Here is an 11,983-nt window from a genome sequence, read left to right as displayed (position 1 = left end):
CAACAATAACTACAATATTTCGAATATTTTCCGAGATGTGAGATAATTAACTTGTTTTCTGTAAAATAATATAGCTTTAAAATCGTGACATTGCGTACTTTCGAAGAAAATAGGCAAGGAATTGCGTGACGATTCTCTTAGCAACCGCCTGACACAGCATAACCACGGGAACGCGATTGGTTAACAGTCGGCTGGGTGGGGCGTAATACGTCTCTATTCTCGGCTGGTGGGATTCCTATTTCCTCCATTCTAAGTATCTGTTCAAATCCACATGCTGCGTTCAAAACAACTGGGAACATGGAAATCTCTGACTTCCGACCTCAGTTCGTTCAAACCAACTGGGAACTTGGAATAAAACTAGCTCCGACTCTGAAAAATCTTTTTGAACTCGGAATTTGCAACTCGGTGCTATTTCTAGAGCTCGGACTTTACGACCAGAAGATCACTGACGTCATGATTTGACCTCATATTGTTCCATGCAACCAGTTGTTTTGAACGCAGCAACACACGGCTGATCCTGACATCATTGCAGAAATATTGGAGGTGGTAGGTGTGGTGAAGTTCTCGGAGCTGGAGGCTTGCACCGAGGGTCAGGATAAAGATGAGTCTGTGGCAGTCGGAGTGAAGTTTTTGGAAAAAGTGGACCCTTGCCTTTTGAATGATACGTTTTTTCTACCAGGTAAGTTGACTGAGAACATGTTCTCATTTACAGCAATGACCTGGGGAATAGTTACAGGGGAGAGATGAATGAGCCAATTGTAAGTTGGGGATGATTAGGTGACTATGATGGTATGAGGTGCAGCTTGGGAATTTAACCAGGACACCAGGGTTAACACCCCTACAATAAGTGCCATGGGATCTTAATAAGTGCCATGACCTCAGAGAGTCAGGACACCCATTTAACATCCCATCCGAAAGACAGCACCCTACACAGGGGAATTGGGATATGTTTTAGACTAGAGGAAAGAGTGCCCCCTCCTGGCCCTCCAAAACCACTTCCAGCAGCATCTTGTCTCCAATCCAGGGACTGACCAGGACCAACCCTGCTTAGCTTCAGAAGCAAGCCAGCAGTGGGATGCAGGGTGGTATGCTGCTGGAATACCACCCTGTGGTGTCAGGGTGGGTGAAAACAGAGTTGAGTGCTGTGGAATCGGTGAAGGTAACCAGAAGTGGTGTTGTAATAATTGTTTGTCTTTTTGCTGGTCAGACGGCGCAGGCGCTCTGTGTTCAAGGAATGGGGGCAAGAGATGTGAATTGTTTTGCTCTCAAGAAAAGTGCACCATTGAAAGGAGTGAATACTGGGGTAGCGGTAACTGTGAAAGCTGACCAACTAAAGGGGAAGATTCCCAGTGTTTGATGCTCGTTGTTTGGTGCGACGCAGGCAGTGTGGCATGAGTGTTGAAACAGAAGTCATTATCTAACACTCCGGTGTTAATGCTAAATTGTAATTATTTTGCCATTATGGCCTATTTATTGCCTTACCTCCCTAATCTTACTACATTTACACATACTGTATATAGATAATTTTTATTTTGTGTTATTGACTGTATGTTTGTTTATCCCATGTGTATCTGTGCTGTTGTTTTTGTCGCACTGCTTTGCTTTATCTTGGCCAGGTCGCAGTTGTAAATGAGAACTTGTTCTCAACTGGCCTACCTGGTTAAATTAAGGTGAAATTTAAAAAAATGTTCTTTTGAGTTTTGATGTTGAGTCTTTGCCCGACAAAGTGATGTTAGGATATATAAGTTATCCTGTGCGAGCTTTTGTGCCGAATACATTAGGTTGTTACAGGTGTCAAGCTTATGGACATGTGGCAGCAGTGTGTATGTAGGTGGGAGGTCCCTAGGTGTGAGAAGTGTGCAGAAGGTCATGAGACAAAGGAATGTATAGCATTGGGGAAAGTAGTTGTATGTGTTAATTGTAGGGGTGCCCATGGGGCTGGGATTCACAAATGTCCCGTGTGAGACAGGCAGGCTGAGGTTTCCAGGGATAGAGTAGTGCAGGAGTTGTCATATGCTGAGGTGGTGAAGAAAGTAGAGGAAGATGGGTTAAGGGGGAGGGATCCTGAGAAGAGTGGTGTGAGTAGTAGATCTGTACCTGTACAAAGGGATAAACCAACAAGTTATATATGTTTCAGTAAGATTAGATTTTTGGCATTTATTGCAATGATTACTGGCTCCGACGCTCGTCGGATGTGGCAGGGCTTGCAAACTATTACAGACTACAAAGGGAAGCACAGCCACGAGCTGCCCAGTGACACGAGCCTACCAGACGAGCTAAATCACTTCTATGCTCGTTTCGAGGCAAGCAACACTGAAGCATGCATGAGAGCATCAGCTGTTCCGGACGACTGTGTGATCACGCTCTCCGTAGCCGACGTGAGTAAGACCTTTAAACAGGTCAACATACACAAGGCTGCAGGGCCAGACGGATTACCAGGACGTGTCCTCCTGGCATGTGCTGACCAACTGGCAGGTGTCTTCACTGATATTTTCAACATGTCCCTGATTGAGTCTGTAATACCAACATGTTTCAAGCAGACCACCAAAGTCCCTGTGCCCAAAGAACACAAATGCAACCTTCCTAATTGACAACAGACCCGTAGCACTCCCATCCATAGCCATGAAGTGCTTTGAAAGGCTGGTAATGGCTCACATCACCATTATCCCAGAAACCCTAGACCCACTCTAATTTGCATACCGCCCAAACAGATCCACAGATGATGCAATCTCTATTGCACGCCACACTGACCTTTCCCACCTGGACAAAAGTGATAATGTGAGAATGCTATTCATTGACTACAGCTTAGCATTCAACACCATAGTACCCTCAAAGCTCATCACTAAGCTAAGGAACCTGGGACTAAGCACCTCCCTCTGCAACTGGATCCTGGACTTCCTGACGGGTCGCCCCCAGGTGGTGAGGGTAGGTAGCAACACATCTGCCACGCTGATCCTCAACACTGGAGCTCCCCAGGGGTGCGTGCTCAGTCCCCTCCTGTACTCTCTATTCACCCACGACTGCATGGCCAGGCACAACTCCAACACCATCATTAAGTTTGCAGACGACACAACAGTGGTAGGCCTGATCACCGACAACAACGAGACAGCCTATAGGGAGGAGGTCAGAGACCTGGCCAGGTAGTGCCAGAATATCAACCTATCCCTCAACGTAACCAAGACTAAGGAGATGATTGTGGACTACAGAAATAAGAGGACCGAGCACACCCCCATCCTCATCAACGGGGCTGTAGTGGAGCAGGTTGAGAGCTTCAAGTTCCTTGGTGTCCACATCAACAACAAACTAGAATGGTCCAAACACAACAAGACAGTCGTGAAGAGGGCACGACAAAGACTACTCCCCCTCAGGAAACTAAAAAAATTTGGCATGGGTCCAGAGATCCTCAAAAGGTTCTACAGCTGCAACATCGAGAGCATCACTGCCTGATACGGCAATTGCTCGGCCTCCGACCGCAAGGCACTTCAGATGGTAGTGCGTACGGCACAGTACATCACTGGGGCAAAGCTGACTGCCATCCAGGACCTCTATACCCAGCGGTGTCAGAGGAAGGCCCTAAAAATTGTCAAAGACCCCAGCCACTCCAGTCATAGACTGTTGTCTCTACTATCGCATGGAAAGCGGTACCGGAGTTCCAAGTCTAGGACAAAAAGGCTTTTCAATAGTTTTTACCCCCAAGCCATAAGACTCCTGAACAGGTAACCAAATGGTTACCCAGACTATTTGCATTGTGTGCCGCCGGACCCGTTTTACTGCCTACGCGGAGCCCCACCGGGCCTTCACAACTGGACTGCCGACGTTATCTACCCGAAGGAGTTATCCGGCTGGCTCCTCCGTCGCGACGTTACCTGAACGCCCATCTGCGGCCTGCTAACCGTTAGCTGTCTTATCGGCTGCTATCTGAATAGACAATCGGACAATTTAGTTATTTATTTTTATTATTATTATTATGTTTTCTTCTTGGGCCTCTATAACTATATCTATTGTTTTTATTTTTGTTGTTGTTGTGTGATTTGGATTAATCCCCTCTACCACACGGAACCCCACTAATCTACTGACCGAACGCAAGAGGTGGCTAATAACAGACCTCCATCCTATGCTAGCTTGCTACCGATGGCCTGGCTAGCTGTCTAAATCGCCGTGACCCCCAACCAACCTCTCCACTCACCGGAGCCTTTTGATCACTCGACTAAGCATGCCTCTCCTTAATGTCAATATGCCTTGTCCATTGCTGTTCTGGTTAGTGTTTATTGGCTTATTTCACTGTAGAGCCTCTAGTCCTGCTCACTATACCTTATCCAACCTATTAGTTCCACCACCCACACATGCAATGACATCTCCTGGTTTCAATTATGTTTCTAGAGACAATATCTCTCTCTTCATCACTCAATACCTAGGTTTACCTCCACTGTATTCACATCCTACCATACCTTTGTCTGTACATTATACCTTGATGCTATTTTATCGCCCCCAGAAACGTCCTTTTACTCTCTGTTCCAGACGTTCTAGACGACCAATTCTTATTGCTTTTAGCCGCACCCTTATTCTACTCCTCCTATGTTCCTCTGGCGATGTAGAGGTGAATCCAGGCCCTGCAGTGCCTAGCTCCACTCCTATTCCCCAGGCGCTCTCTTTTGACGACTTCTGTAACCGTAATAGCCTTGGTTTCATGCATGTTAACATTAGAAGCCTCCTTGCTAAGTTTGTTCTATTTACTGCTTTAGCACACTCTGCCAACCCGGATGTTCTAGCTGTGTCTGAATCCTGGCTTAGGAAGACCACCAAAAATTCTGAAATGTTAATTCCAAACTACAACATTTTCAGACAAGATAGAACTGCCAAAGGGGGCGGTGTTGCGATCTACTGCAAAGATAGCCTGCAGAGTTCTGTCCTACTATCCAGGTCTGTACCCAAACAATTTGAGCTTCTAATTTTAAAAATCCACCTCTCTAAAAACAAGTCTCTCGCCGTTGCCGCCTGCTATAGACCACCCTCTGCCCCCAGCTGTGCTCTGGACACCATATGTGAACTGATTGCCCCCCATCTATCTTCAGAGCTCGTGCTGCTAGGCGACCTAAACTGGAACATGCTTAACACCCCAGCCGTCCTACAATCTAAACTTGATGCCCTCAATCTCACACAAATTATCAATGAACCTACCAGGTACCTCCCCAAAGCCTTAAACACGGGCACCCTCATAGATATCATCCTAACCAACTTGCCCTCTAAATACACCTCTGCTGTCTTCAACCAAGATCTCAGCGATCACTGCCTCATTGCCTGCATCCGTAATGGGTCAGCGGTCAAACTACCTCCACTCATCACTGTAAAACGCTCCCTGAAACACTTCAGCGAGCAGGCCTTTCTAATCGACCTGGCCGGGGTATCCTGGAAGGATATTGATCTCATCCCGTCAGTAGAGGATGCCTGGATATTTTTTTCAAATGCCTTCCTAACCATCTTAAATAAACATGCCCCATTCAAGAAATGTAGAACCAGGAACAGATATAGCCCTTGGTTCTCCCCAGACCTGACTGCCCTTAACCAACACAAAAACATCCTATGGCGTTCTGCATTAGCATCGAACAGCCCCCGTGATATGCAGCTGTTCAGGGAAACTAGAAACCATTATACACAGCCATTTTTCAAGCAGAAATTTGCTTCCTGCAACACTAACTCAAATAAGTTCTGGGACACTGTAAAGTCCATGGAGAATAAGAACACCTCCTCCCAGCTGCCCACTGCACTGAAGATAGGAAACACTGTCACCACTGATAAATCCACCATAATTGAGAATTTCAATAAGCATTTTTCTACAGCTGGCCATGCTTTCCACCTGGCTACTCCTACCCCGGTCAACAGCACTGCACCCCCCACAGCAACTCGCCCAAGCCTTCCCCATTTCTCCTTCTCCCAAATCCGTTCAGCTGATGTTCTGAAAGAGCTGCAAAATCTGGACCCCTACAAATCAGCCTCGACAGCAGACCTGACAGCCTTGGTTTCTCAAATGATTGCCTCGCCTGGTTCACCAACTACTTCTCTGATAGAGTTCAGTGTGTCAAATCGGAGGATCTGCTGTCCGGACCTCTGGCAGTCTCTATGGGGGTGCCACAGGGTTCAATTCTTGGACCGACTCTCTTCTCTGTATACATCAATGAGGTCGCTCTTGCTGCTGTTGAGTCTCTGATCCAACTCTACGCAGACGACACCATTCTGTATACTTCTGGCCCTTCTTTGGACACTGTGTTAATAACCCTAGAGGGCAAGCTTCAATGTCATACAACTCTCCTTCCGTGGCCTCCAATTGCTCTTAAATACAAGTAAAACGGACGGCTCTGACTTAGAATACGTGGACAACTACAAATACTTAGGTGTCTGGTTAGACTGTAAACTATCCTTCCAGACCCATATCAAACATCTCCAATCCAAAGTTAAATCTAGAATTGGCTTCTTATTTCGCAACAAAGCATCCTTCACTCATGCTGCCAAACATACCCTTGTAAAACTGACCATCCTACCAATCCTCGACTTTGGCGATGTCATTTACAAAATAGCCTCCAATACCCTACTCAACAAATTGGATGCAGTCTATCACAGTGCAATCCGTTTTGTCACCAAAGCCCCATATACTACCCACCATTGCGACCTGTACGCTCTCGTTGGCTGGCCCTCGCTTCATACTCGTCGCCAAACCCACTGGCTCCATGTCATCTACAAGACCCTGCTAGGTAAAGTCCCCCCTTATCTCAGCTCGCTGGTCACCATAGCATCTCCCACCTGTAGCACACACTCCAGCAGGTATATCTCTCTAGTCACCCCCAAAACCAATTATTTCTTTGGCCGCCTCTCCTTCCAGTTCTCTGCTGCCAATGACTGGAACGAACTACAAAAATCTCTGAAACTGGAAACACTTATCTCCCTCACTAGCTTTAAGCACCAACTGTCAGAGCAGCTCACAGATTACTGCACCTGTACATAGCCCATAATAGCCTATAATTTAGCCCAAACAACTACCTCTTTCCCTACTGTATTTAATGAATTTATTTATTTTGCTCCCCATTATTTTTATTTCTACTTTGCACATTCTTCCATTGCAAATCTACAATTCCAGTGTTTTATTTGCTATATTGTATTTACTTTGCCACCATGGCCTTTTTTTGCCTTTACCTCCCTTCTCACCTCATTTGTTCACATCGTATATAGACTTGTTTCTACTGTATTATTGACTGTATGTTTGTTTTACTCCATGTGTAACTCTGTGTCGTTGTATCTGTCGAACTGCTTTGCTTTATCTTGGCCAGGTCGCAATTGTAAATGAGAACTTGTTCTCAACTTGCCTACCTGGTTAAATAAAGGTGAAATAAAAAAATAAAAAAATGTATTGGATGCCAACCTCTGTTAAACCTCATCGAAGAAGATGACATCACTGCAATGCGACAACTCGTATGAGATCACAAAGAAGCGCCCACTCACGCATGCGCGTTCAGATTTTCTAAAATACCGTCAAGGAAGCAGTGTGCTTTCGTTGATTCTCAAGGACCGCGCAAACACTGAATTTGCAGTTTAAAATGTCAACGAGTGACTTTTATTTGAGATATTATGTCGGGCACAAGGGAAAGTTTGGACACGAGTTCTTGGAATTTGAGTTTAGACCAGACGGTAAGTTAGGCGGCAATTTGACTAATTAGCAACATTAGCCAGCTAGCTAAGCATGCAAACGACTGCTTGCTAGCGGCATTTCCTAATTGATTTTATCGCAATTAGCTAGTTTTTGTATTCGTGTGTTCATTTATAACATGATCTCAGAAATACTTCAGTTGCATAGTTAACCATAACCTCACTCATTTATTGTATCCAGCTAGCTATGATGCTGGTTAGCAAACTAATGTATCCAAAATGCTTGATTAGTTTACAGTAGGTTTAAAAACTTCTGTGAACTAACGTTAACTAGTTATAAACAAATAACTACTATTCAACAATAGCAGTGTATCAGCATTCACAACAAACGTGACGATAACGCAATAAATGTAACTATCTTTTCAGGTAAGCTGAGATACGCGAACAACAGCAACTACAAGAATGATGTCATGATCAGGAAAGAGGTAACTTATCAAACTTACACTGAACAAAGATATAAACGCAACATGAAACAATTTAAAATATTTTACGGAGTTAGAGTTCATAAGGAAATCAGTAAATTCCTTAGGCCATTAACTATGGATTTCACATAGCTGTGAATACAGATTTGTATCGATCACAGAAACCTTTAAAAAAGGTAGAGGCATAGCTCAGAACTAGTCAGTAGCTGATGTGACTGCCATTTGCAGCGCGATACATCTCATTCGCATAGTTGATTAGGCTGTTGATTGTGGAATGTTGTCCCACTCTTCAATCTCTGTGCGAAGTTGTTAGATATTGGTGGGGACTGGAACATGCTGTCGTACATGTTGACCCAGAGCATCCCAAAAATGCTCAATATGTGACATGTCTGGTGAGTATGAAGGCCATGGAAGAGCTGGGACATGTTAAGCTTCCAGGAATTGTGTACATATCCTTGCTACATGGGGCCGTTCGCTATCATGGAGAAACATGAGGTGATTGTGTCGGATGAATGGCACGACAATGGGCCTCAACATCTCATCACGGTATCTCTGTGCATACAAATTGCCATTGATAAAATGTAATTGTGTTCATTGTCTGTAGTTGATTCCCGCCCATACCATAACCCCGCCACCACCATAGGGCAATCTGTTCATAAAGTTGACATCAGCAAAACGCTTGCCCACACAACGCCATATATGCTGTCTGCCATCTGCCCGGTACAGTTGAAACCAGGATTCATCTGTGAAGCGCAACACTTCTCCAGTTGCCAACTGAAGTTGGTTATGACACCGAACTGCAGTCAACTCAAGGCCCTGGTGAAGACAACTAGTACGCACATGAGCTTCTCTGAGACGGTTTCAGACAGTTTGTGCAGAAATTCTTTGGTTGTGCAAACCCAGTTTCATCAGCTGTCAATGGCTGGTCTCAGACAATCCTGCAGGTGTAGAAGTTGGATTTCGAGGTCCTGGGCTGGTGTGGTTACACGTGGTCTGCGGTTGTTAGGCTGGTTGGACCTACAAACATTTTTCTAAAATGACAAAGGAGGTGGTTTATGGTTGAGAAATGCACATTAAATTCTCTGCAAAAGTTCTGGTGGACATTCCTGCCGTCAGCATGCCATTTGCATGCTCCCTCAACTTGAGACATCTGTGGCATTGTGTTGTGATAACTGCACATTTTAGTGGTATTTTATTATTCCCAGCACAAGGTGCATCTGTTTTAATGATCATGCTGTTTAATCAGCTTTTTGATAATCCATCCACGTGACAGGTGTGGCATATCTTGGCAAATGAGAAATGCTCACTAAGAGATGCAAACACATTTGTGCACATTTGAGAAATAAGCTTTTTTGTGCCTATGGAACGATTCTTGAATCTTTTATTTTAACTAATGAAACATGGGACCAACACTATACATGTAGCTTTTTTTCTTTCGTGTTTAAAGGAATTCTTGGTTACATTGATCAGTGTATGGCCCATCAATCCAATTTCTATGTGGGATGCTGCTTAAAACGATTGAAAATGCCATCAAAACCTTATTGGGATTGTTCTCCACTACAGGCGTACGTACACAAAAGTGTGATGGAGGAACTGAAGAGGATCATAGATGACAGTGAGATCACCAAGGAAGATGATGCACTGTGGCCACCCCCAGACAGAGTGGGCAGACAGGTCTGTCCATTCACTCACACATACCTAAATAAATACTGATACTTGTAAAAGCATGGTGTATGTTGAGGAAAGCAGAGCGTCTCCTACTTATTGTGCTCTTGGTAATGTCTAGCCACGCCTGTTTACTTAGTGATTTTAGCCCTCATGGGGTTGTGACCTCGGTCCTCATCAGACTTAAACAAATCTGTCCAACAAAATAAATGTAACCGGTGTTCAATTCTGACCCTTTCAGCACAAGATGGGACCTGGGCATAACCCCAGAAAGTTACAATGATTTAGTAAAAGTTATTTTATTCGTGGCTTGAATTACTAATCGTGTCTGGGGAGAGTTAACTTTTCTGAACTCTTAGGAGCTGGAGATCGTCATTGGGGATGAGCACATTTCCTTCACAACTTCCAAGATTGGTTCCTTGATTGATGTCAACCAGTCGAAGTAAGTAATAATACTACCTCAAATGATCTGGGAATTTCCTATTTGACCCCTAGCCTCTATTTAGTAGACACTGGTTGAGAACTGAAGATTTCATAGATATAAGCAGAATAGTGTAAATTATACCTAGCTTACACCTATGTAATGCTCTCAGTTCTGCATAGTGGGGTTGATGTGGAATTGGGGGCCAGCTTCCTAAAAACGAGTTGTGTTTTCCAGGGACCCAGAAGGCCTCCGCGTGTTCTACTACCTGGTCCAGGATCTGAAATGTCTTGTCTTCAGTCTCATCGGGCTACACTTCAAGATCAAGCCCATCTAAGAGGAGTGGATGTTTTTTTCTCTGTTGGAAAATGTTTTATGTTTGCGCCGATTACAACATTTGTACATTTGCTTTTGGTCGATCTGTTCTTTTTTAAATTTTAAATAAATGATTGGAAAAATGGCATGTTTTAATAGCCTTGGTTATCTATACATTTTTAAAGTTACTTACTGGAAGCCATAGCTGTGGTTTGGTTGATCTTGATAGTATGAAAAACAGGTTGGAAAATTGCACACTACACTCTGTTGCTCTTGTCTTACAGAGGTCAGTTTATTTCAGCATTTAGCTGAGCACACATGAACAGGAAGTTGTTAAAGGTGGGCTGAACTTCCTGATTTGGCCTCTGTTTCAATTCTCATTAGGAAATGTGACTGAGAATGAGATTTTGTGTCCTTTGGTCTGGGTGTCACTTGAAAGTGTGTGTGTGTTCAAATATGAGAAGCGTTTGTATTTTCACTGCCAAAACAGTACACAGTCAGTCACCCTTCTAGATAACTTGAAACTGTCTAACCAGGTCTTGTCTGGTAGTAGCCTAGACCAGGGTTTCCCAAACTCACCCCTGGGTGTACGTTCTGGATTTGTCCTAGCACTACACAGCTGGGGGTGGGGCGACTTAGACTTTGAATAGCCTCTGTGGAGTCTGTGGAGCTAGTTAAGGACCGTCAATAAATAATGCAATGTAAATGAGACTTCATGTTGTACACCTTTCTCTCAAATGCTTTTAATATTTGTATATGACTTTCTACCATTTATAGTTGGAGGTTAAGTCATTGACATTTGGAGCTATTGACATTTTAAAAAGTATAATTTACTGATCTCTATTTAGCTCCATAGGGATATCGAATGTCAAATCACGTGCAGCTGCGCACTGAATTGATGATTACTTGGGTGCTGCCAGCTGTGGGCAGGGTTGAAGTAAACCCAACCAAAGGAAAACTTACGGTACCCTTCATTCCATGACAAACCATATTTTCCTAATTGTCTTGCAAATTTCCGTTTAGGACGAGACTGATTTTCTGACAAATTCTATTTACACCTTGTAGTACATTTTGACACTAGAATAAATGTTTGACTCATTGATGCCACAGGCTGTTTTAAACATGAGAAGTTGTTTATTACGTAGAAAACAATGCGGTCACCCCGCTTATGTTTTGGTACAAAGCTGAGAGATGAGCCTGGAGAAATTAATAGACAGAGCTAGAGCTATGGATGCAAGGATGACCACCCATGGTATCAAAATGACCATGTTTTTAGGCTATACGGTATGTTTCAATTTACATGTTTAACAAACATTGCAGTAAAACAAGCTTGTATTTTAGATTATGGTGCAGTACGTATGACAGTTGAACTAAGCTCATGAGGCTTTATAAGTTAAATTCAAGAATCAATGGGTATATTAATTCACAAGTCCAAAAATCTAGGTAGAAATGAAGAATTCCAGCT

The 11,983-nt window shown here is 43.8% G+C and overlaps 1 protein-coding gene across 2 annotated transcripts; it reads left to right on the top strand.

Annotated features, from left to right (window-relative positions):
- The first annotated feature begins 256 nt into the window (after positions 1-256).
- LOC110521779 (protein mago nashi homolog) lies at positions 257-10,664 on the top strand. 2 transcript variants are annotated; one of them, XM_036969163.1, is made up of 5 exons: positions 257-679; positions 8,062-8,120; positions 9,681-9,791; positions 10,142-10,224; positions 10,441-10,664. In XM_036969163.1, the coding sequence occupies exons 2-5, from the start codon at positions 8,106-8,108 to the stop codon at positions 10,538-10,540; spliced, it is 309 nt and encodes a 102-aa protein (XP_036825058.1). In that variant the 5' UTR covers positions 257-679; positions 8,062-8,105; the 3' UTR covers positions 10,541-10,664. The 2 variants fall into 2 exon arrangements, with proteins under 2 accessions (XP_036825058.1, XP_021455307.1); XM_021599632.2 differs by lacking the exon at positions 257-679 and adding an exon at positions 7,472-7,677.
- The last annotated feature ends 1,319 nt before the right edge of the window (positions 10,665-11,983 follow it).

This window comes from Oncorhynchus mykiss, chromosome 30 (genome assembly GCF_013265735.2).
Source record: "Oncorhynchus mykiss isolate Arlee chromosome 30, USDA_OmykA_1.1, whole genome shotgun sequence".
Lineage (NCBI taxonomy): Eukaryota > Metazoa > Chordata > Actinopteri > Salmoniformes > Salmonidae > Oncorhynchus > Oncorhynchus mykiss.
This window is presented reverse-complemented; position numbering and strand designations above follow the sequence as displayed.

Bases quoted from the DNA above. Each gene is read 5' to 3' on its own strand.
- LOC110521779 (XM_021599632.2), top strand. From the start codon at position 7,587: ATGTCAACGAGTGACTTTTATTTGAGATATTATGTCGGGCACAAGGGA. The intron at 9,792-10,141 runs GTCTGTCCATTC...CTGAACTCTTAG, and splicing joins CAGACAGAGTGGGCAGACAG to GAGCTGGAGATCGTCATTGG. The intron at 10,225-10,440 runs GTAAGTAATAAT...TGTGTTTTCCAG, and splicing joins ATTGATGTCAACCAGTCGAA to GGACCCAGAAGGCCTCCGCG.